The sequence below is a fragment of the Dysidea avara genome, chromosome 3 (assembly GCF_963678975.1).
Source record: "Dysidea avara chromosome 3, odDysAvar1.4, whole genome shotgun sequence".
Lineage (NCBI taxonomy): Eukaryota > Metazoa > Porifera > Demospongiae > Dictyoceratida > Dysideidae > Dysidea > Dysidea avara.
In genome coordinates, this window is record NC_089274.1 from 408,509 (window position 1) to 433,930 (window position 25,422).

At 38.0% G+C, this 25,422-nt stretch overlaps 2 protein-coding genes and 3 long non-coding RNA genes across 9 annotated transcripts; 3 read left to right on the plus strand and 2 right to left on the minus strand.

The window, feature by feature from the left end:
* Window positions 1–578: 578 nt before the first annotated feature.
* On the minus strand, window positions 579–1,869 carry LOC136248701 (uncharacterized). Of its 2 annotated transcripts, none has more exons than XR_010697803.1 (5): window positions 1,833–1,869; window positions 1,278–1,339; window positions 1,129–1,220; window positions 887–1,071; window positions 579–829 (listed from the first exon to the last, which is right to left on the minus strand). It is a non-coding gene; the product is annotated as an uncharacterized lncRNA (long non-coding RNA). The 2 variants fall into 2 exon arrangements; XR_010697802.1 differs by having other exon boundaries at window positions 879–1,071.
* A 984-nt stretch (window positions 1,870–2,853) lies between these two features.
* Window positions 2,854–11,549, minus strand: LOC136248708 (uncharacterized). Its single transcript, XR_010697811.1, has 3 exons — window positions 11,388–11,549; window positions 3,701–3,736; window positions 2,854–3,237 (listed from the first exon to the last, which is right to left on the minus strand). It is a non-coding gene; the product is annotated as an uncharacterized lncRNA (long non-coding RNA).
* Window positions 2,927–14,691, plus strand: LOC136248684 (uncharacterized). 4 transcript variants are annotated; one of them, XM_066040466.1, is made up of 4 exons: window positions 2,927–3,045; window positions 3,097–3,239; window positions 13,527–14,049; window positions 14,145–14,691. In XM_066040466.1, the coding sequence occupies exons 3-4, from the start codon at window positions 13,572–13,574 to the stop codon at window positions 14,615–14,617; spliced, it is 951 nt and encodes a 316-aa protein (XP_065896538.1). In that variant the 5' UTR covers window positions 2,927–3,045; window positions 3,097–3,239; window positions 13,527–13,571; the 3' UTR covers window positions 14,618–14,691. The 4 variants fall into 4 exon arrangements, with proteins under 4 accessions (XP_065896538.1, XP_065896539.1, XP_065896537.1 ...); XM_066040467.1 differs by having other exon boundaries at window positions 2,942–3,036; XM_066040465.1 differs by lacking the exons at window positions 2,927–3,045; window positions 3,097–3,239 and adding an exon at window positions 8,909–9,993.
* Window positions 14,692–14,966: 275 nt separating this feature from the next.
* LOC136248706 (uncharacterized) lies at window positions 14,967–17,334 on the plus strand. Its single transcript, XR_010697809.1, has 3 exons — window positions 14,967–15,071; window positions 17,048–17,142; window positions 17,205–17,334. It is a non-coding gene; the product is annotated as an uncharacterized lncRNA (long non-coding RNA).
* Window positions 17,335–18,321: 987 nt separating this feature from the next.
* LOC136249268 (uncharacterized) lies at window positions 18,322–20,865 on the plus strand. The gene is made up of 6 exons (XM_066041228.1): window positions 18,322–18,467; window positions 19,192–19,276; window positions 19,333–19,658; window positions 19,801–19,948; window positions 20,194–20,398; window positions 20,457–20,865. The coding sequence occupies exons 1-6, from the start codon at window positions 18,322–18,324 to the stop codon at window positions 20,777–20,779; spliced, it is 1,233 nt and encodes a 410-aa protein (XP_065897300.1). The 3' UTR covers window positions 20,780–20,865.
* The last annotated feature ends 4,557 nt before the right edge of the window (window positions 20,866–25,422 follow it).

Sequence of the window (25,422 nt, forward strand, 5' to 3'; positions counted from 1 at the left end):
ACAAAATAATATGTTTGGAAGCATGATCATGAAGGCTTGCAATTGCAAGATGTGAAGACAGAGACTAGTCATCTAATCAGCGCTACATTGCTTGCAGTAGCCCAACACTTGCAGCTTCCTGTCAGGATAACTATGCAATTTAAGCGAGGTGGTTTTCAGTGTACATGTAGGACTGTTCAATTTATTGGACCATGTCTTCTCACTGACCAAAGATATATACTGCTGCTCCTGTGTCAAGTTCCATCACTAGGTGATTGCCATTCAGTTATTAAACAGGCACTTTGTAGCTTTCAGGAACTGTTGATGAGACTGAATGTACGTGGATTATGTCGGCAGTGGAATCTTCATCTGAAGGCTCAGTGTTCAGCGGTCGGAGGTCATCATTGTTAATGTGATCCACTCCATCCATTGCATTTGCCAGACTTTGTTTCTGAGGACTCTTTCTTATGACTGTTGTGACTCTGCTGTGTCCTCCTCTTTCCAGGAGCTTTGCTTCTGCCAGCTTTAGCAATGTGGTCTGTGCGAAAGCGCTTGCAATTGTTGCAAACCAACTAAACTACTCCTCGCCATTTGTTACATTTTAAGTTAACGAACAAGATGTATGAATAGATAGTTAACACAGAGCCATAACATGTACAAATTCTAAATATTATATTACAAGCACACATACAGAATATATTGTAAATCAGTTACACACACTTACATCAATAGAAGATTACATCATATGCAATTACAACATTTAAATGTATACAATCACATTGACTATCCTAATGTGTGTGTTACTTTAATTTTAGTTGTCAGTGAAAATCTGGTTTTCCATCTTTTAAACCTAAACGTTAAGATCAGAATACACATAAAACTTGTTTTATGTTGCTTACCCACATACCAGTTGGTCAGATGTAAGGCATAACTACTTGTGGTGTCTCCTCTTCATTGACCTCTCCTTCTCTTATTGACCCCTGCCTCGCACTTGCCTTTTATTTGTCACTTGACATACTAGCAGAGAGTTGATGACGAATAGCGGGCATGTCATCCTACAAATGTTTCAGCAGAGTGACTTTGACTGTTCGTCTAGAGTATTTATGATAGCAAGTGTTTCACAAAATTAATAGTCACTGTATGTGTTACCTCCTTTTTATCCATACTGCTGTCCTGAGATCGACACCATAACCATGAAAATCTTGTTTGAACTTTCTTTGGGCATAAGGTTCTTGTACAAACTAAATGCAGTAAAGACATTACCACAAAGTGCATACTGACACAATGCTATAACATACCGATGGAAGTGGTTGTTGAAATAGTAAAATAGATTGGTGTAGCCAAATGCCAACTGTAATACCTAACACGAAACAGAATTTTTCATACTGTATGTGGCAAGATGTTATACATACATAATATAAAGAACTTCGTGTGGGAGGATCATGCTCATGCACATTACGGGATACTAAGTATTGCAAGATCTAGAGGCTCCCTGCTATCAGACACCCTGCTATCAGACATCCAGAATGTACCCAGGTATCTTGGGATACTAAGTATTATAGGATCTAGAAGCTTCCCACTATCAGACATCCTGGGATGTACTCAGGTATCTCGGCATACTTAGTATTGTAGGATCTAGTGGATCCATGCTATGAGACGTCCTGGGATATACTCAGGTATCTCGGGATACTAAGTATAATGACTTCAGACACACTGATATGAATATTTAAAGTATCCTTTTAGAACTTCATGAGGTGACAAAGTTGCACTAGTTCAAAAGCAGCTCTCAAGATGCATGCTCAACCTCCTCTGGTCCCAGGTCATTGACCATCCCTTCATATTCCCATGCTCACCTGAGCGGTGACCTTCAACTCCTTCACTTTAGTTTAAAAGTATTAGTGTAACTCCTTCACAAAAGTGCACTCTTGTAAGATAGGGTATAGCTACTGTAGATAATGTATATAGGTTTCATCACTTTTGCAGGATTTTATCACTAAAAGCTTGATATATCGGTCATTATGTGATGTATAAGGGTCATTTGTCAATTTAAATATAATGTACCTTGAATAACACCTTCTATGAAATTTTTTAGCCTGGTGGGTGGGTCCTCGCGAAAATAGGTTTTACGTCAATTTTTACAGTAATTCCCCTTTGAAGCATTGTTTTCATGTTTAAATGGTGTGAGATGTCGTAAATGTCACAAAGGAGCTTTAAAATGTGTAACAGAACATGTGGGTGTGTCTTGTGGTCAGAATATGGACTTGAAATTGGGAGCAGATTTCACAGCTATTATTTCCGACTGGATATCAGTTCTGATGTTTGAAACTTATTTAATGGGTAAAGGTACTGTGTGTCTACGCATGCGTGAAAAATTGTGGTCAAGGAGGAGTTTCATTTTGAGATATCGATTTCCGTAAAAATTGCTAGATCTTCCATTCTATCAAGTTACCTTTCAATAGAACACTCCCACAACACATCAAATATGTACACCATACACCGACCAACTACCTGACAACATGTTACTATGTGGTTCTGGTCACAAAACATAACCATCGGCATTTCCAAGTACTGCAAGTACTGATGTTCTATTTGGTTATGAGCAGAGCAGAACTTGGTCTCCTGTCCACCTTATTTGGATGCTATGGGAAGCCATATGAGGCAACTACACAATTTTTTTACAACTTTCACATATATATACAGAAACGAATGTTGTGTGGTGCACTTAATGATAGCTTAATTTACCCAAGCATATTGTATGTTACAAAGGTATGTTTCTTATGTGAAGTCATATAGTTTCATTTGATTAACCATCGTGATTATTATATATACAAGTAGATCGATCACTATTAAGTATTATAATGCACATCGTACTGTTTTTTTTTTAATCACTTAATATTATAAGAAGTACGTACGAATGTATTATGCATCACTACACTATTATGTCACAATATTGATAATGAACAGATCTGGTGATGACAAACTTGGCACGACCACTGCATCAATACACCTCCATCGAAGAGACACTACTTCAAAGTTATTTAGTGTGCAACGGATTAGGTAAAACAAGTAAGTGTAAAAGAGGGACTCACTATGTACGATAGCACATCCACTCAATAGCACACTCAATCATTGTGTCATGGAGAAGTGGTAGATACAAAAAAGGCTTGGTTGATACCAACATTTCGTTGCTACGTATATGGAATACGTTCAGAAGCAACGACATGCTTGTAACAAGCAACCCTAAGTGATGAATCTCATCTGTAAGTAAAAGAGATATAAATAATATAGTCCACTGGAGTGTATGCATGTGTGTGTTGTGTGTGTGTAGATATGTGTGCGCATGTGTGTAGTGTGTGTGTGCATGCGTGAATGTAGTGTGGTATGTGTAGTGCATGTGTGTGTGTGTGTGTGTGTGTGTGTGTGTGTGTGTGTGTGTGTGTGTGTGTGTGTGTGTAGTGTGTATGTGTACATGTACATGTATAGTGTGCGTGTGTGTAATATGTGTGTCTTTCTAGTTGGGTGTGTGTTATGTGCGTGTGATGTGGTGTGGTGTGTGTTGGGTCATGTAAGTGTGTATACAGTATGTATGCATGAATTTGTGTCTGTAGTATGTGTACATGCAAGTGTCTCTAGATATTAATGTGTACCAAAAATTAAATTTTACAATAGCTCATACACTGTATTCTAACATGTATGTTATATGTTACAATAATATATGTACCTTTCAATATAGTTGCTGCTTGAAATCATTGTAGCACTGTCAGACATACACATATTTATCAGATAATTTTTTTTACAGCAATGAATCTGTAATAAGGAGTGACAAAGCCACGTGAAATCCTGACACACAATAACACAATAGTGTGATATAGTGAGGGGAAGGGCATCACGACACACAATAACATAGTGAGGGTAGGGGCATCACAACACACAATATTACAATAGTGTAACATAGTGAGGGGAAGGGCATCACGACACACAATAATACAATAGTGTAACATAGTGAGGGTAGGGGCATCACAACACACAATAATACAATAGTGTAACATAGTGAGGGTAGGGGCATCACAACACACAATAATACAATAGTGTAACATAGTGAGGGTAGGGGCATCACAACACACAATAATACAATAGTGTAACATAGTGAGGGTAGGGGCATCACAACACACAATAATACAATAGAGTAACATAGTGAGGGGAGGGGCATCACAAAACACAATAATACAATAGTGTAACATAGTGAGGGCAGGGGCATCACAAAACACAATAATACAATAGTGTAACATAGTGAGGGTAGGGGCATCACGACACACAATAATACAATAGAGTAACATAGTGAGGGTAGGGGCATCACAAAACACAATAATACAATAGTGTAACATAGTGAGGGTAGGGGCATCACAAAACACAATAATACAATAGTGTAACATAGTGAGGGTAGGGGCATCACGACACACAATAATACAATAGAGTAACATAGTGAGGGGAGGGGCATCACAAAACACAATAATACAATAGTGTAACATAGTGAGGGTAGGGGCATCACAACACACAATAATACAATAGAGTAACATAGTGAGGGGAGGGGCATCACAAAACACAATAATACAATAGTGTAACATAGTGAGGGTAGGGGCATCACAAAACACAATAATACAATAGTGTAACATAGTGAGGGTAGGGGCATCACAAAACACAATAATACAATAGAGTAACATAGTGAGGGTAGGGGCATCACAAAACACAATAATACAATAGTGTAACATAGTGAGGGTAGGGGCATCACAACACAAAATAATACAATAGTGTAACATAGTGAGGGTAGGGGCATCACGACACACAATAATACAATATTGTAACATAGTGAGGGTAGGGGCATCACAACACACAATAATACAATAGTGTAACATAGTGAGGGTAGGGGCATCACGACACACAATAATACAATATTGTAACATAGTGAGGGTAGGGGCATCACAACACACAATAATACAATAGTGTAACATAGTGAGGGTAGGGGCATCACAACACATAATAATACAATATTGTAACATAGTGAGGGTAGGGGCATCACGACACACAATAATACAATAGTGTAACATAGTGAGGGTAGGGGCATCACAAAACACAATAATACAATATTGTAACATAGTGAGGGTAGGGGCATCACGACACACAATAATACAATAGTGTAACATAGTGAGGGTAGGGGCATCACAAAACACAATAATACAATAGTGTAACATAGTGAGGGTAGGGGCATCACAAAACACAATAATACAATAGTGTAACATAGTGAGGGTAGGGGCATCACGACACACAATAATACAATAGTGTAACATAGTGAGGGCAGGGGCATCACGACACACAATAATACAATAGTGTAACATAGTGAGGGTAGGGGCATCACAACACACAATAATACAATAGTGTAACATAGTGAGGGTAGGGGCATCACAAAACACAATAATACAATAGTGTAACATAGTGAGGGTAGGGGCATCACAAAACACAATAATACAATAGTGTAACATAGTGAGGGTAGGGGCATCACAAAACACAATAATACAATAGAGTAACATAGTGAGGGTAGGGGCATCACAAAACACAATAATACAATAGTGTAACATAGTGAGGGGAGGGGCATCACAACACAAAATAATACAATAGTGTAACATAGTGAGGGTAGGGGCATCACGACACACAATAATACAATAGTGTAACATAGTGAGGGTAGGGGCATCACAACACAAAATAATACAATAGTGTAACATAGTGAGGGTAGGGGCATCACGACAGACAATAATACAATAGAGTAACATAGTGAGGGTAGGGGCATCACAAAACACAATAATACAATAGTGTAACATAGTGAGGGGAGGGGCATCACGACAGACAATAATACAATAGTGTAACATAGTGAGGGTAGGGGCATCACAACACACAATAATACAATAGAGTAACATAGTGAGGGTAGGGGCATTACGACAGACAATAATACAATAGTGTAACATAGTGAGGGCAGGGGCATTACGACAGACAATAATACAATAGAGTAACATAGTGAGGGTAGGGGCATCACAAAACACAATAATACAATAGTGTAACATAGTGAGGGTAGGGGCATTACGACAGACAATAATACAATAGTGTAACATAGTGAGGGGAGGGGCATCACAACACAAAATAATACAATAGTGTAACATAGTGAGGGCAGGGGCATCACGACACACAATAATACAATAGTGTAACATAGTGAGGGTAGGGGCATCACAACACACAATAATACAATAGTGTAACATAGTGAGGGTAGGGGCATCACAAAACACAATAATACAATAGTGTAACATAGTGAGGGTAGGGGCATTACGACAGACAATAATACAATAGTGTAACATAGTGAGGGCAGGGGCATTACGACAGACAATAATACAATAGAGTAACATAGTGAGGGTAGGGGCATCACAAAACACAATAATACAATAGTGTAACATAGTGAGGGTAGGGGCATTACGACAGACAATAATACAATAGTGTAACATAGTGAGGGGAGGGGCATCACAACACAAAATAATACAATAGTGTAACATAGTGAGGGCAGGGGCATCACGACACACAATAATACAATAGTGTAACATAGTGAGGGTAGGGGCATCACAAAACACAATAATACAATAGTGTAACATAGTGAGGGTAGGGGCATTACGACACACAATAATACAATAGTGTAACATAGTGAGGGTAGGGGCATCACAACACAAAATAATACAATAGTGTAACATAGTGAGGGTAGGGGCATCACGACAGACAATAATACAATAGAGTAACATAGTGAGGGTAGGGGCATCACAAAACACAATAATACAATAGTGTAACATAGTGAGGGGAGGGGCATCATGACAGACAATAATACAATAGTGTAACATAGTGAGGGTAGGGGCATCACAAAACACAATAATACAATAGAGTAACATAGTGAGGGTAGGGGCATCACAAAACACAATAATACAATAGTGTAACATAGTGAGGGTAGGGGCATCACAAAACACAATAATACAATAGTGTAACATAGTGAGGGTAGGGGCATCACGACAGACAATAATACAATAGAGTAACATAGTGAGGGTAGGGGCATCACAAAACACAATAATACAATAGTGTAACATAGTGAGGGTAGGGGCATCACAACACACAATAATACAATAGAGTAACATAGTGAGGGTAGGGGCATCACAAAACACAATAATACAATAGTGTAACATAGTGAGGGTAGGGGCATTACGACAGACAATAATACAATAATGTAACATAGTGAGGGTAGGGGCATCACAACACAAAATAATACAATAGTGTAACATAGTGAGGGCAGGGGCATCACGACACACAATAATACAATAGTGTAACATAGTGAGGGTAGGGGCATCACAAAACACAATAATACAATAGTGTAACATAGTGAGGGTAGGGGCATTACGACAGACAATAATACAATAGAGTAACATAGTGAGGGTAGGGGCATCACAAAACACAATAATACAATAGTGTAACATAGTGAGGGTAGGGGCATCACAACACAAAATAATACAATAGTGTAACATAGTGAGGGTAGGGGCATCACGACAGACAATAATACAATAGTGTAACATAGTGAGGGTAGGGGCATCACGACACACAATAATACAATAGTGTAACATAGTGAGGGTAGGGGCATCACAAAACACAATAATACAATAGTGTAACATAGTGAGGGTAGGGGCATCACAAAACACAATAATACAATAGTGTAACATAGTGAGGGTAGGGGCATCACGACAGACAATAATACAATAGAGTAACATAGTGAGGGTAGGGGCATCACAAAACACAATAATACAATAGTGTAACATAGTGAGGGTAGGGGCATCACAACACAAAATAATACAATAGTGTAACATAGTGAGGGTAGGGGCATTACGACACACAATAATACAATAGTGTAACATAGTGAGGGTAGGGGCATCACAACACAAAATAATACAATAGTGTAACATAGTGAGGGCAGGGGCATCACGACACACAATAATACAATAGTGTAACATAGTGAGGGTAGGGGCATCACAAAACACAATAATACAATAGTGTAACATAGTGAGGGTAGGGGCATCACAAAACACAATAATACAATAGTGTAACATAGTGAGGGGAGGGGCATCACAAAACACAATAATACAATAGTGTAACATAGTGAGGGTAGGGGCATCACAAAACACAATAATACAATAGTGTAACATAGTGAGGGTAGGGGCATCACGACAGACAATAATACAATAGAGTAACATAGTGAGGGTAGGGGCATCACAAAACACAATAATACAATAGTGTAACATAGTGAGGGTAGGGGCATTACGACAGACAATAATACAATAGTGTAACATAGTGAGGGTAGGGGCATTACGACACACAAAAGTACAATAGCGTAACATAGTGAGGGTAGGGGCATCACGACAGACAATAATACAATAGTGTAACATAGTGAGGGTAGGGGCATCACAAAACACAATAATACAATAGTGTAACATAGTGAGGGGAGGGGCATCACGACAGACAATAATACAATAGTGTAACATAGTGAGGGTAGGGGCATCACGACAGACAATAATACAATAGTGTAACATAGTGAGGGCAGGGGCATCACAACACACAGTAATACAATAGACAATAATACAATAGTGTATCACAACACAAAATAATACAATAGTGTAACATAGTGAGGGTAGGGGCATTACGACAGACAATAATACAATAGTGTAACATAGTGAGGGTAGGGGCATTACGACACACAAAAGTACAATAGCGTAACATAGTGAGGGTAGGGGCATCACGACGCACAATAATACAATAGCGTAACATAGTGAGGGGAGGGGCATCACGACGCACAATAATACAATAGCGTAACATAGTGAGGGGAGGGGTATCATAGCTTCACAACTTAGGGGTGGGAGACATATACACAAAATCATATGGTACTACTGTGTTTTATTGAGTACTTTATGGTTGCATGCATGTCCACTAGGCCAAGCCGTAGAAAATTTCTATGATGTATTATGTGGCCATTGCAAAGTGGCATTAATTTAGTGCAGTGTGAAACGTGTCTATTTTAACAAGTAGTGTTACATAAAAAATCTGACTGGTTATTGGCAAACCATATATCGTCCGCATTTTTGCATATCGCTATCAGATCGTCACCAAAACAGACATGTTTAAGTGCAACAAATAATGTTTGCAAATGCATTTTCTGCAATGCAATTATCTTTGGCTGATTGCAAAATTCTAGCTTCACTTTGATTTTCGCCTTGACCAAGGATGAACACTAGAGTACAGGATATATTGGAGTGCCACCTTGATATAGGCCTGTCAAGGCTAAAATTAATTTATTGCTAAAGCTATAGAACTTTGTTACGATCAAGGGTGTAGGCAGTGGGGGGTTCGGATGAACCCCCCTTTCAGAAGCAGAATTTCTTAAAAATTAAAAATCACACCAAATCTTACAGCCCTGTAGCTCTCCGGTAGCTATTTGCCCACTGGTGCTCCTTTGTACTACTCTTGAGGGTCACATCACATTAATGCTGAACCATATCTATTGCATCACATGATCAATTGTGTACGTGATGCATGGTTGAAATGGCGTTAGTGAAATGGCGAAGGACTGTTCTATGGTTTATTACAAGGCAGAACTTGAGTGGTCGTGTTATACATGTGTCAGGTTAGCACAAACTGTGAATTGTTGATGTATATTTACCTGATGAATGATTTGTTTATTTGGTAAATGTTGTGGGCACATGATGTCTCCAACATACTGGAGTACAAGCCATGTCTGAAGTTATTGACCATCAACAGCTGGATCAGCTGAGAGCTGAGAATAATGTTTAGCTGGAAAAAAGTATTGCCAACTAAGGGACTCGAGTGTGGAGGGCTTCCGTGCACTAGGAAATTGAAGTTGGCTGTCAGTATGCTGTCTGGAAGTAAAGATAAGTTAGTTTTACAATAGGCTTATAGTTTCTATAGCTGCATAAACAGCAGTGTGTAGGTTTTAGCTAGTTAGATGCACAAACAGCACCTTTTAATCTTACTGCCTAAGGGCATATTTTGTGTATGCACTATTTTAGTAACATGGTCTAGGGGAAGCACCCAGGCCTTCCTCTTAAGACATTCCACTTTAAATCCGAACCTCCTTCAAAAAAAATCCTGGCTACGCCCCTGATGATGCTTACAATAAAACCTAACAGTACACATTTAAACAGTATGCTTAGTAAGGACAAGCTCTCAGCTCAAAAGTTATATACAATTATTGATACATTTAGAACAATTTAAATGTACTTTACAAAAATGTACTAAATTTAAGAGTCAAGTGCAACTTTTAGTGAAAGTCAGAAGTCAAAGCATATTTTTTGAGGTTGACCACTTTGACTGAGGATGAACATAGGAGTACAGGATATGTTGGTGTGGCACCCCCTCACTGTTTATATATATATAACTAGGCACTAAGGTGTTTTAGTGTTACGAAAACACTCTCCAACAAATCTGTGTGACACTATCTTTCAAGTTAAGCGCAAGAGTGCTGTCTTAAAACATCATATTGCATCTTAGCTACCTGTCACTTGATGCAGTGATTATTCAAACATTTATAAGTATTCTCCACTAATTTGCAGTGGTGTTTTAGTAGATCAAAATATCAAGGTAGTGTTACTTGTAATATTGTAGAATGAATAGACCGTATTCCAAATGATGTCACACGGATTTTCTATTTGGGGGATTCTTATATTTTCGAGTATTATCACCAATGGCGATCGAGATTTCAAAGATTGATATAGAAGCTAACAAACTAGATATCGAGGCGAAATTACCAGGTTTGGTTATTACAGCAAAGAAACAATAGTTTTTCTTCTAAACTTTGAAAACCAGCTGAAAATTTTTAACCTGGCATTAGAGAATAGATTTTATACCCTTATAATTGTACCTGTTAGTTTTAGGTCAATATCTTCTTCCAGGGTTGAACAGCGATTTGAATATTATTAAGCCCCATTGGAACTCTCACTCGAAATTGTTAGAATACCCCAAATAGCTACAGCCATTTTATTTTGTGACGTCATTTGGAATACGGTCTATTGTGGCACTGTTCAAGTGTGATGGTACAGCATTTAATCAAGAAAAAATTTCCTGACCTTATACTTTATGTATAATTGACACATTTAATTCAGCAGGTGGCTACATTAGGCAGGTCACAATTGACATTCTTCATAAGAATGGTCAGCTAGACATATTCTGGGACCATCACATAGTGTTATGTGCCATCCCTCCCCATTGTTAAATAGACTACCGACTACCCAGCTTGCCAGTGCTAGGACAGCCGTGTATCATCCCCATACCTTTCGCGTTCCAGTCAAAATGTAGCACGCGCTTCTTTTCTCCCGTTAGCATACGCAAATACATGTCTTATCACCATTCGCCACTATATACTCCTCTGACAGCAACCTCTCGTCCACTGTTGTCACAAAGTACACCCCAATGTAAGCGCCTGGCATGAAAAAAGGGCGGATTGTCGTTTGATAAAACATTTTAAATCGATCGATGGAACAAAAATAAGATGGCGTTGAGAGAATGCTGAAACTTTACTAAGGAAAAGCCAGTCGTGTTTCATTGTCAGCTGAAAGTAAATCACCGATAAACACCTCTGCTGTGATAATGATTTGTTTAAACCCAGACTCGAATAGATTTGACGTCACCAGGTGGATCTACCAGCAACTTCAAGCCAAAATGGTATGTTTTTTTTAAAATTCATAGCCAGGTGTTAACCCCTCGTAATCGCTACACTTTATGTAGAAGTATGGTATATACGGTGTGCTTTAGGTCCTACACCCAGACCCAAAGGTGTAACCCTCGCGTATGGAAAGTTCCCCAATGGGTGCCTATACTTTGGCCATCGATTTTTTTAAATAGCTCATGACCTAGGATTTCCGGTAGCGCCCTCTGCAGGGTAATTCGATCGGATTCAGTAGCCCTATCAGCCATATGGTTAAGCAAATGCAGTTTATCTGATGCCTGTCACAGCACGTAGGCTATTTATACCTTGTGTGCAGTAGCTAATAGACCTCTACTAGACCTCAAACCATACTCATATCAAAACTCGTGTCAAATTAACCCATACATTACAATTTTCCGTAAAATATTATTATGCGTAAAATCAATGTACAGCAGCCTATGGAGATAAGTTAGTTTTAAGTTACATTATTCATCATAACTCTGGTTCTGAAGGCGGTATCAAAATTGTTCGGCCGCCATTACACACGCATAACACTCCTCTATCCGATGATAACAAAATTTATTCGAAGCTAAAGTGTTTACAGCTTGCAAATTTACAACAAATGATGGTAAGTAGCAACTTACGCAATACAAAATCCATTGGAGAGCAAATCACGAATTTCGCGTTCTAATTAAATAGCGGCATAACGCCATCACCATGGCGATTACGAATTTTGTTCGGCCGGAATCGGATAGAGCAATTCATAAGGAAATGAATGATATCAAGTTTTATGGTATTCGATCGTGTCTAGTGCTTGCAATTATTGAATATACAAAATGATGTAAAATGTATGGAGTTTGTATTGGAGAAATTGAAAAAGTGATCCATCCATCCTGAGACCTTTGAAAAAATCAGTGTTTAATCAGTCCATTTCATGATCTAAGGGCAGAAAACAAACAAAGGACACTGTTAATGTACAATATTGCTGATAAAATGATTATTGGCTGTAAATTTGATTTAGTCATTTTTGCCATTCTGACTTTACAAATCCCAATAGCATGTTTTGATATGTTTCAAATACAATACACATTATGCTCCTTCTTTGTTCAACCTGTAACATTCTTTGTTAGTTACTGGATTTGACACTTAAGTATGCTTAGCTATATATTCCGGCACAGTATAGAAACTTGTGGTTAGTGGGTACTAGAAGAAAGAACTAAACTGGCAAGCAGCCATATAGTTCTTAATTACCTAGCTAAACCTCTATGTCAGAGTAGCTAGCTAACTACGTGTCAAATCTAGTATCTAATAAAGAATGCTACAGGTCGAACAAAGAAGGAGCATAATGTGTATTGTATTTGAAAGTATGGTTTGAGGTCTAGTAGAGGTAGCTAGTAGCTACTGCACATGCACAAGGTATAAATAGCCTACGTGCTGTGACAGGCATCAGATAAACTGCATTTGCGTAACCATATGGCTGATAGGGCTACTCAATCTGATCGAATTACCCTGCAGAAGGGAGAACAGCAAGCTGATGTGTTCATGCATCAAGTGACTACTGAAAATCTCCGCCGCTTGTTTCAGGTTAGCTATAGCTAGCTAACAGAGGGACGTGGATCTACCTTGCAGGATTGCTATGGCTAGCTATATCATAGCTATACGTACAGTGTATAATGGTGTTTTTTATTTTTTATATATATTTTTTGTTTTAAACTAGCTATAGCTAAGTACTTCATAGATTGCATTTTTTTCCTTTCACATACAGGTTGACCCTTCAGTCGTCTTCTTGAAGGACAGTATTGACGAATCGATGTATTTTCCAAGTGAGAATGGGACCTTTAACCTGTCTCAAGAAGGTGTGATGCCCTTTTCAACTCTACTGGTGGAAGGCAGGAACTTGACAGAGGGCCGTACCAGGACCCCAACTGGGACCCCATCTTCCCATGTCCAGTCTTTAAACAGCAGCAACAGCAGTATACCCGGGACCAATCCACCTGTACATGTACTTGCATCGTCCACTCCCTACCAGGGGTCATCTAACTCTATGTTCAGATCGGTGGTGGCAAGGCGTCCTCCACCATCTTCCACTGTGAAACTGGTGCAAGCCAAGCTAACAAAGAACGGCAGGACAATAAGGTTTCATGATAAAGCCCAGATATTTGTGAATATCACAGAATCTACAGCTCACACTGAGTTTATATTGGCTGCGATACAACAAAAGTGGGGATCGGATCACGTTATTGTGACAAATAATGGCCTAAAAATTGAAAATTCATCTGCCACTCAAGGTAGCTAGCTGTATGTAAAAGCAATGTGCATATACTGTACACAGTAACAATACAGGACTTGTGGTTTACCGTATGTATAACTTTATCATTTTCAGGGTTAGCTTTCTGGACGGCACCCAGAAGGAAATTATATGCCATGACACAGAGGGATCTCAATATGATTCAAGATGATGCTGACGATGACATTGACGAAGAGCTGGCACCTCGTGCTGCCAAAAGGATCAAAAATGAACTGAGGGATATGAGGGATGAGTTTAGAGGCTTAAGATCAATCATTGAAAGGACATTGCCAATCTCATTAAGGGACAAATTGAAAGATATATTAAAATGTTGTATATGTCAGGTGGTCCCGATAAGGCCACCGATGGTTGTATCAATGTGCTGCAAGTCAATCGTAGGATGTGAACAATGTGTTCAGCAGTTGCTGGCAACCAGTCGTTCAGCAAATTGCCCGCTGTGCAGGGACACGGACTTTGAGACTGTCAAAGTTCTCGGTCTTGATGGCTTGATTACTGCTGTAAGCAGTTACTTAGAAGATGAGACTGACACTGCTGGAGATGAGAGTTGACCAAAGTTAAACTGTATAGCTAGCTAGTAGTTTGTTGTAACCTTCTTCATTATTATAATTACAGGTATATTTCACTTGAATTAATATTTGTTATTGTAGTCATTGTAGCTATCTAGCTACATTGCTCATATTATTTATTATTTGTATTGTAAGTGATCACATGCAATCTTTAAATTGACATTAAATTTAAAACAAACAAGTTGAAAGTCAAGGAGAGGATGGGGATGGGGTTTAGAGAAACTAAAATAAAACTAGATGATATCTGGCTGTATATGTCTGTTGACATGAAAGTGCTTATAATACAGGTTACGTAGCAACGCGCATGATCAACCAAGTCTCACGATCACGTGACAAATTCAAAATTATAGCGGTTTTCACGAGTGATCCGGCATGACTGGAGAAGAAGCAGTGAAGATTTGCAACAGACATGGACCATGGGCTATGAAATACACTAGTAAGTGTTCCGTATTCTACAGTATATGCATATACATACACGCATGTTCCCAAGCTACGTAGCTAGCTAACCAACCAGGACTGAAGGCTGCAGAGCTCAGTTGCCGTGTCATGTGTATCTATAGCTAGCTAGCTAAGTACAAATGTGAATTTATTTGTCAAATCCCCTAGTGTCAAGGGAGAAAGGCTACGTAAAGTAAAAAACAAGTGGAAAAAAAATTTTAGATGGAAGACATTCAAAACAATTAGACCAGACCTCAAACAATGGAAGTGACCAGTGCTAATTATAACCAGTGCTACCACATTGGCTTCTAAAATAAATTGCCAGAACAACAACAACAACAACAAAAAACCACTCCTTTTTCTATTATGCAATCCATGTGGTACATAAATATAACTTCTATTGTTCAACCAACCATTGTACCATTTAACCAGTGTGGTTTTGTTTCATTTGGGATTACCATATGTGTGCATCGAACCACTGGACTGAACTATACTATGACCACCCTTCTATTTCCATTCTGCAATCCATGTGGTACATATATATTTTATTTAATTTCGATTGTTTAACAATTGCAGTGTGATTGTGCCATGTATCGTGTGTGTGTGTGTGTGTGTGTGTGTGTGTGTGTGTGTGTGTGTGTGCGTGCAAGTACGGCAAACATGTGGAGAGTGTGTGAAAAAGGGGGGGGGGGAATCATGACCAGCACAAGTAAAGTACCGGTGGAGGAGAGGGATATATAGTTTGTGCAGTACATCAAAAGGTGCATACAACCACTTTATGGCTATAATTATATGATCGTTTTACAATCATATCGCTTCATACGTCCAAACAATTTCAAATCTAGCCAGGCTTGTAGTCAGTGTAGCTATACGGCCAGACCATATGACAATTATATGATATTTTTATTAATTAATTTAAAAATAATTTTCCTTTGTCTTCCCCAGCATATCATCTGCTATATAGTTATTAGCCAGTTGATTTATTTTTGTTTATTCATTTTTTTGTTTAAAAAAAAAAATTATCGATTTGACAGTTATGGTACAGCTACAAGCTAACAATACATGCAGTTGATATATAGATGGCTAGATTGTGGTGTAGATGAAATGTACAAGTCGTGCATGTTGTCTCAGTCGAAATTAAAGCAGGCAGGATACTTTTTTTTTTTAGATGGAAGACATGCAAAACAATTAGACCAAGCCTCAAACAATGGAAGTGACCAGTGCTAATTATAACCATTGCTACCACATTGGCTTCTAAATTAAACAGCCAGACACACACACAAAAAAAACCACTCCTTTTTCTATTATGCAATCCATGTGGTACATAAATATAACTTCTATTGTTCAACCAACCATTGTACCATTTAACCAGTGTGGTTTTGTTTCATTTGGGATTACCATATGTGTGCATCGAACCACTGGACTGAACTATACTATGACCACCCTTCTATTTCCATTCTGCAATCCATGTGGTACATATATATTTTATTTAATTTCGATTGTTTAACAATTGCAGTGTGATTGTGCCATGTATCATGTGTGTGTGTGTGTGTGTGTGTGTGTGTGTGTGTGTGTGTGTGTGTGTGTGTGTGTGTGTGTGTGTGCATGCGTGCGTGTGTGTGTATGTGTGTGTGTGTGTGTGTGCATGTGTGTGTGTGTGTGTGTGTGTGTGTGTGTGTGTGTGTGTGTGTGTGTGTGTGTGTGTGTGTGTATCATGATCATGTAGCTGCTAGACAAATAATAGGGGCACATGACACCTCACTAGCCAATATGACTATAACCCTGGGCATTGGGGAGGAGGCATTGGTAGTTTATGTAACATGACCCAGGCACTCAGTATTCCCAGAGTGCCTTTGCACTGATACTCTATAGCACCATGTAACTATAGATTCCCTGTAGACATAATTAAACATTACATTATATTTGTTTTATTCTTCTAGATGAATTAACAATATTACTTTATTTTTTTTATAGATAGCTAATTAACCATAAGATTACAACCTGCTCATGGATTGCTTTACATTGTATCAAGAGAAAATTAAAGTGTAGCTGTACAGAAGGAGACCAAAGTGAGTAGTAGTGATTAGCATACGGGCTGTGTTTTATTTGCTTATGCTTGCTGTTGTTACAGGCTACTGGCCTAAAACACATGGATACAATTAACTCACATGGATGCAATTAACTGTAGTTATAATTATATATAGCTAATGATGTTAAAAATATTACCATTTTTTTGTTGTGTGTGTATGTGTACATATGTGTGTGTACAGATGTATACAGTTTCACTGTAGCTACATAAGAAGCTAATTGAAGTGTATTTTTTTGTTGCACCTATAAATGTCAAGCCCCACCCCCAGTAGGGTGGATATAGTGGGGATTTGATGAAGTAGAAAGTCAAATTCCCCTACCTAGCTGGGACGAATTATATAATTATTAGATCAAATCCCACATATAGTCCCATGCACCATGTGACGAAGGGGATTTGACACAAAAAAGTACTTGTGCTGCCCAACCCCCACATATCCCGTACTGGCTTGGTGGGAGTGGGGTTGACATTGATAGGTCAGTGCATGATTACGTGATTCAGTACTGATGTAGCAAGTATTGAAATGCTCAGTGCAGGCCTCCAGTAGCAATATAATTATACTAACTGCAATTAGCTACTTAGCTCTATTGTTATGTGAAGATTAGATCTTATCTAGCTAGCTATCATTGCTTGTTAATTAATCTCAACTAGAGGGGATGCGCTAATTATAATGTACAGATAGTTAGGCCAATGAAACTTGATTACTATAGTTTCTCGCTCAGATTTTTGAAATTTTGATGCGGGCGGGCGGTTTTTATTCATTATTCATTATTGCCTACTCAGGGTGTGCTGAGATCAGAAACCTTCATATTGTCACTAAAGTGTTGTAAAATTGCATGGATAACACTTCTCATTTGAATAAAAAGAATATTAGTACTCCTGGCATGCCTATAATAAAGTGACTTCTTTATTAGAGTAAAAGTGACTGCTCTATTAGAGTATTTCGATCTAAATTGCCAATAATGAAATTCCATGCGGGTGCTAGTGAAGGGATGTGGGCGGTGACGCGAAACTGCTAATCAAGTTTCATTGGCCTTAGTTAGCCTCAGGGCCAGCCGCTTACATTTATTGTATAGACGCGAGAGGCGCAGTTCAACAATAGCTAATTGGTTGGCACCATGCAAATAAGTAGCTACAGGTATATAGCCTCGAATATATAGCCATGGCTGGGATACGCTTGCTGGATGAGTTGGAAGAGTTCATAAGGGAGAAAATAGAGAAGGAGCGATGGACCCACAAACGTATGAGTCTTCACCTGCAATACAAATATCCTAGCAGGAAAGGACTGAGTGTTCGCTCATTGGAGAGGTTTGTATACATATAGCTAGCTAAGTAGCTTGGTACATGAACCTACTGTATATAGCTACAAACAGCTGCAAGCCCGTTGCAGAGTCAGAACTGTATTATATATATAGTTACTTACAGTTGCAAAAAGAGCTCACTAGTGCTGCATACGTAGGTAATAGCTATGGGTATATAACTATAGATAATATAACTAGCTATATAAAGGGTCCGTGCTGCTGCATTCAGTTTTCAACAATAATTAATTGCATCATGTTTGATTGAGACGGGCTAACAAGCTAGATTACCGCGTAAGTAGCTAGTAATTTTTTTTCACCTACTTGTCCACATGTGTTTGTGTAGCTTGTATGTATACATGCATGCATGCTCTACAGTGAATATCACCAGTCTAGCCCCACATTGAAGCGCAAACATTAGGTACTATATTGTATACCAGACCAGACGATCACCATTATTATGATCATGAATAGTCTAACTAATACATGCACTGATTCCAATTATTACTGGCTAAGTAATTTAAGACTGAGAATCATATATGTGTAGTAATTCACTACCAGTTTATTTAATAGTATAGCTACATTGCTATATAATGCATGGCAAAATTTTAGAGACTCAAATGTAGGCTTCATTCAATGTACACTGTAGCTATATATAGGGTTTGCATATATGTTTATGAATAATCAGCATACAAAAGTAATATAGTCCTTAGATTGGTTCATCCTATATATAGGTTCTGCCGTGAAAGGAACATTCACAAAACAAGCCGGCTGACAAAACCTGAGTTAGATGAGGTCGTAGCCGCTGCTGTCAGTGAGGTACAACATGATATAACCATTTATTTAAAACCATACTATGTGTTATATACATATAGGTGGGTCCTGTGTATGGACGCAGAACATTTACAGGGGTATTGGCATCAAGGGGAATCAGAACAGGAGAAAAGAGAGTTGGCGAATCATTGAGATATGTCTCACCTGTGTACTGCCATGCCCGTACAAACTCCACTGCCAGGATGACAAATCCTACAACATACAGGGCAGATTATTTTGGTCACAAACTACACATCAACCAAAATGAAAAAAATGTTATGTTTGGTGTGACCCACATATGTGCAGTGGATGGTTTTAGCCGGAAAATTGTGGCATTTAGCACTATGCCTATTAAAAACAACAGTGTGATTTATGATACAGTGTACAGGTACTTCATTACTTGTAGCAACTACACTAGCACTGCATTACTACCCACACATTCATCCATAACGTTAACAGTGATTATTAAAATTCTATGAAGTATTGTTAGAATCACATTTCTTTTAATTATTAGCATTTGAATTGTTTAGGCAAACCATATGCCAGTATGGTATGTGGGATCAGATCAGGGTTGACCATGGAAGGGAGTGGTATCTTATGTTGTACATCCAAGAACACCTGGCAGGATATAGACGAAACCCTTCTGGACCACCTCACCTGCAGACATCCTCTACTCAAGTGAGATTGTATTTGTCACATTATCATGATGTAACAAGAATAACCTATAGTGGACTACTGATGTTTAGCAGCAGCTATTGTAGTTGGATAAGCAGGGTAAACCCCCAAATTAAAAAAAAAACAATATATTAATGCTGACTAGATGACATTCTAAAACAATGATATAAGAGTGGGACACACATACAATAACTGTTGTTTCATTTCATGTGATGTTCATACTGATTTGCTTTGGTGTCTTGTAATAGAATCATGTGATCGAAAGGATATGGGTAGAGGTCAACGGAAGGGTCAACTACCCCATAAAGGCCGCTCTAATAGAAATGCAAGAAAATGGCGATTTCAACCTGGAAGACAATCACATTAAACATTGCGTCTCCTGGTACACTTTACACGTCAGCCAAGTTGGGACTACAATGTTTGTGACAGCCTGGAACGAGCATCGCATATCAGGTATATTTCACTATAGATAGCTAGCTACTTTATGAAATTTTTATCACCGTTACTTTAGGTACAAACAAAGGCATCCCGAATGTGATGATGGCACGAAATAATCAGACCAAGCAAATTGATAACACTCTGGTTCCAGCAGCAGATGAAGCTGTTAGAATGTACGAAGAAAACGGAGGACATATAACTATATTCAATGAGTTTGGACAAGACCCTTTAAGAGGAAGACAAGAGTTAATAACCATTAGAAAGGAACGATTTGCTGAGCAATGGCCAAGCTTTGGCAATATTTTTCATTCACTTGTAAATGGTGACAATACAATGTTCCATGATGGACTGCTATGTTTTATTAATATAAGCATGCAACTAACAGCACAGCTGTGAGAGAGTTTTACATGCAATTGTATTTTATTGTTAACTTTATTTACTTCATTTCTATTTATCTGTTGCTAAGATATATCATGTTATGGTTATTGACACTTGTATTTTGCATGTTTGATGCTTGCATAAATGGTTTCTTCTCTGTATAGTAGGCTAGTTATCAGTTTTTTTTTGCATAAAAACAACACTTGAAGTGATATACCAATATTCTGTTGTAGGGATTAAACCTCAAAATAATGTTGGTGAAGAGCATAACAAAGTTTCCACAATAAATCCTATTACTTCTGGGTTCCCAACTATACAACATTATGGTGTATAATTTCATTTATATAATGAGAAGTTACTGTACAAGACTTAGAATTGAGCATAAAAGTACAAATTTAATTTAATTATCGCTTAAACTGTTCTTATAAATGGGAGGGATGTTTATGATACTGTATTGCCGCTTGATTTGGTAACTGGCTATTCCACGTAAGAATGGTTGAAAGAGAGAATCAATATTAATATTTGTATCAGTCTATAGCCTGGTAGCTGGCTAAATGAATCTGCATGAATGGCGTCGAGAGATGTTATTATGGTTTAATGGTAAATTGTGCTGACTATATGCAAGTATATGGATGATTCTGTACAACATTATCAGTTTCATCTTATCTCTTCTTCAATATAAAATGGGCCAAATGCAATCTAGCTGTTGTAAGATGCTTGTAACACACTCGTATATCTAGTAGCAGTTAACAGTAAACCTAGCTGATCTTCTCTGGATATTATTTAGATAGTCTGGTGACCAGACAGTGCTGGTGTACTCTAAAGTCTGTTGTGGGAGTGGGTGGAGGGTGTGTACTGATTTTAAGCAATATGAGATGAGCTATTGTCACAGTTACATTTAAATGTGTTGTGAATTGATTGACGGTTGATAGCTAACTGCTAAAGCATAACCCCTGCTGTGAACTCACCAACATTGACAAAATAACAAATTGTATATACAGTGTAGAACGCGACAAAATAAATATTGTATTGGAATGATTTTATTGGAGTGGTTGGGGGCATATTAAATAAAGGTATAGGCACATATATATGGGATATTTTGTTATAGTGTGCGCCCCCTTTTTTTATTACGTGAACATCAGACCATCCATCTGTGCATGTCTGTCACTCTGTTATGTAATGTGTTTATCTTCACTATTAAGGGGGAGGCTATAGCTAGTGATTTGAAATGACAAATCCTTGGATATCAAACTCTAGTTTAGATCTAGAAGAGCTAAAGTGAAAACTACCTTCGTGAATGTGAGAATATGTATTTACGCATAATATTGCCTATACACTATAGGGAATATTGTTGCTAATGGGGTATGCAAAACTTGTCCAACATTAACGTACAGTAGTATGTTAAAGCAGCATGCCATGACTATACATGGATTTTAAAGAACAGTATACACAGGCATATAATTAATTTTTTTTTGGAAAGTTTGGGGTTTTAACAGCTTGACCACAAACCACACCAACATAACATACATAAAGTGGAATGCAGAGGGTAATGATGATACACTCAATAACACATGCAGCTAATGGATTTGCCAGTAAAGTGTGGGAATTAATTCAGCTAGGGTGACACGAGTGATGTGATTCATAATCTGATCAACAAGCCTCCATGCAATTCCTCACTGCATGCAGTCTGCAGTTACAAGGACGTATTAAGACACTTGGTACTTGGTAGCTGCCCGCTGTACAGTGCACTGCTATAGCAGAGTTCTATGATTCCTCCTGAAGCAGTGACAAATTGGTAGTTCCACAAAAGTTGCGATGTCTACTCTTCCTCCACAAACTGCGACCACAAGGACGTATTAAGACACACTCACACACACACACACACATGCACATACTGATTGTTACCGAACAAATGTCACAGAAATTAACATCTAGTGATAATTGTATTAAAAGTGACATCATCTGTAAGAATGTTGTATTAGAGAGTATATACCTGTATTTACCTTAATGGAGTATACGTATATGTGGAGTACCAAACTAACGTATGTATATAACGTATAGTGAACATAACGTATAGTGAACATAACGTATAGTGAAATACTATAATTGTGATGGTGACAACCCACAGCCTTAATAGTAATGCCTGCAGGAGTGATCTTAATTGAAACTGTACGTGTGCTTTATAATGACATGAATATGGTTATGCAGGGCTGTGTGATTAATACATACATATGTACAATACAATAGTGATATTGACGTTATTCACACCTTTAAAAACTTTAGATAAATATTGACCCCCTGTACATGTGATTTAATAAATTTGACGTCCGCCATATATGGGGTTTTAAGGAGGGAATCATGAACTGCCAACATCCAACTGCAAGGTGTACATGCATAATTCAAAGACGATTGCTGGTCCAATATCACAACAATGTCATTTTATTAAGTTCTGTGATTACAAGTGTATGAACGACATTACCCTGCTTGCAGCATCATGTAAGAACGACACAGAGCATATCAATGAATCATGTGAAAGTACATACAATATGAATACGTTTACAAATGTGTGTGCATCTATGATTTTCATTGTTCATGTTCTAATTACAGAGTTCCTACAACTAGTATTGCAAATGTTGAGTGTAGTTTGGTTACATTGTGCATACTATTACATGGAGCTTGTAAAGTTTAACACGGTTTGTATATACATGGTGGGCCGGGAAAAAAATTACATAAAAGTGCTGATATCTACATTCTTGTAAACATTAAATGGCATTCTAAATTATCACCTGTTGTTAGAACTATTTAGGAATCAATGCTTCTTATCAAACTGCATGCATGGTTCCATTCATACTTAAACAACACACCCCAGTGTGTTTCTATGGACTATACGCGTCTGCCTTTAATTCTGGTGTACTATATATATGGAAGCATATAATGGACGGTAATGATTTACCATCTGTCATTACCTTACAATTGCATCTAATTGCAGAAGATACAGAGTACTTCAGACAAATTAATTCTCTGGGTGCATGGTGTGGAGATTTGGTTGGTTTTTTTACACCCCTTCTGAGATATTTGTCCCTTTTCACTTAAAGTGATTTAGCTCTAAGATTTTCACTTAGGCGCCTGGGCTATGGGTAAATACTTCGTACAGGCTCTACCTTCTGTGTACTCCCTCCAGAAAACAAAATTTGTTTGTTAGTATACTTTACATTGGCCAGCACTGAAGGTCTGACTGCAAAATATTCTACATCCTTAGCTACATAACGTAACCTAAACTGTACTTGGGACACTGAACTACTTTTAGACCGAAAATAACTGGGAAAACAATGGACGATTGGTATTATAAAAATAACAATAGAACACTGTGCACTTGGGGCCCACTACTCAGGGGATTAGGTTATAAAAAAAGAATAATTATAGAAATGCATTTAATCTTTGCATCTTTATTAGAATTTAGTAGGCCTAACAGGCTTCGAATCCATATCTCATCATCTCAAAAGTAGCCGTGACCCATACTTATACAGAGCCTAGTTCAATTATTGTAGACAAAATAATAGAATAGAGAGAGTTGGATTAGCAAGTATTTGTCATCATCAGCACTTCGGCAGGGGTTCTGTACTGTCCATTCAGCTATCTCTTCAAGTCCTCTTATCATTGCCACATTCATAGATACAATTTTGCCTTCTATAGTGATTTAAGGATGTTCAGGATGTTCGTATGGTCCATGGATTATACCAACAGTTGGTCATACAATGTGATAATTACATCCGTGAATAGTTTATAAAAAGTCATAGTCCCTAACTTATACATGTAGCTACTTTAATATAATAATATATGTGACTGGATTTGACAAAACCAGGCTTCCACACACATCCAATTCTTCGACTTTAATCACTTGTAACTTGATCACTCAGTATGCTATTGACCTACAATTTTCACAAAATTCTTTCATTGCATTATGTAATAACAGGTAAAAATGTGAAAGTGATAGCTTACTCCTACAGTGAGTTATGGTCCTTCAAAGTCACACATCTGGATGTGTGTGGAAGCCTGGTTTTGTCAAATCCGGTCACATATGTTAAAAAATGAATGACCTGTTGGATTGTTCTTGGTCTCCATTGTACGATATGGAAATCAAGCTGGTCTTCATCCCAGAATTCGGAATGAATAAGTTACTGTGTTCAAATGAGGTGACGGACTTGTCTTGGTCCAAGGAATGTCCCAAGAATATCACTTGCTTTTACTAGAAACTTTTATCACTTGTATCCTACATACTACCAAAATACTACTTCAATTTCTTTACTTTCTTTATATAGCTATATGGTGAGTGTTCTATTAGGATACTATGCATGCTTGACTGTTGCAATTGGGTAAATAGGGTGACTGATTGTCAGTGTATTTCAAGTGGACCTTACACAACTGATCTGTACATCATTACATGGAGTGGGGTTTCTCTGTGTCTCTTTATTCTTACCAGTCACCAATGCCAAGGAGATGAGGTCAACTTGTGATTGTGCTGCGTAAGCATTAATTGATTATCAAAAGATGTGGTCATCTTGCTCCTAGCTGGTTGATACAAGATTCACAAGTTCTGAGGCATACTGCGTGTGCATAAATAATGTAGTGGCAATCTTAATATTGAACACAGTAAGGCTTTG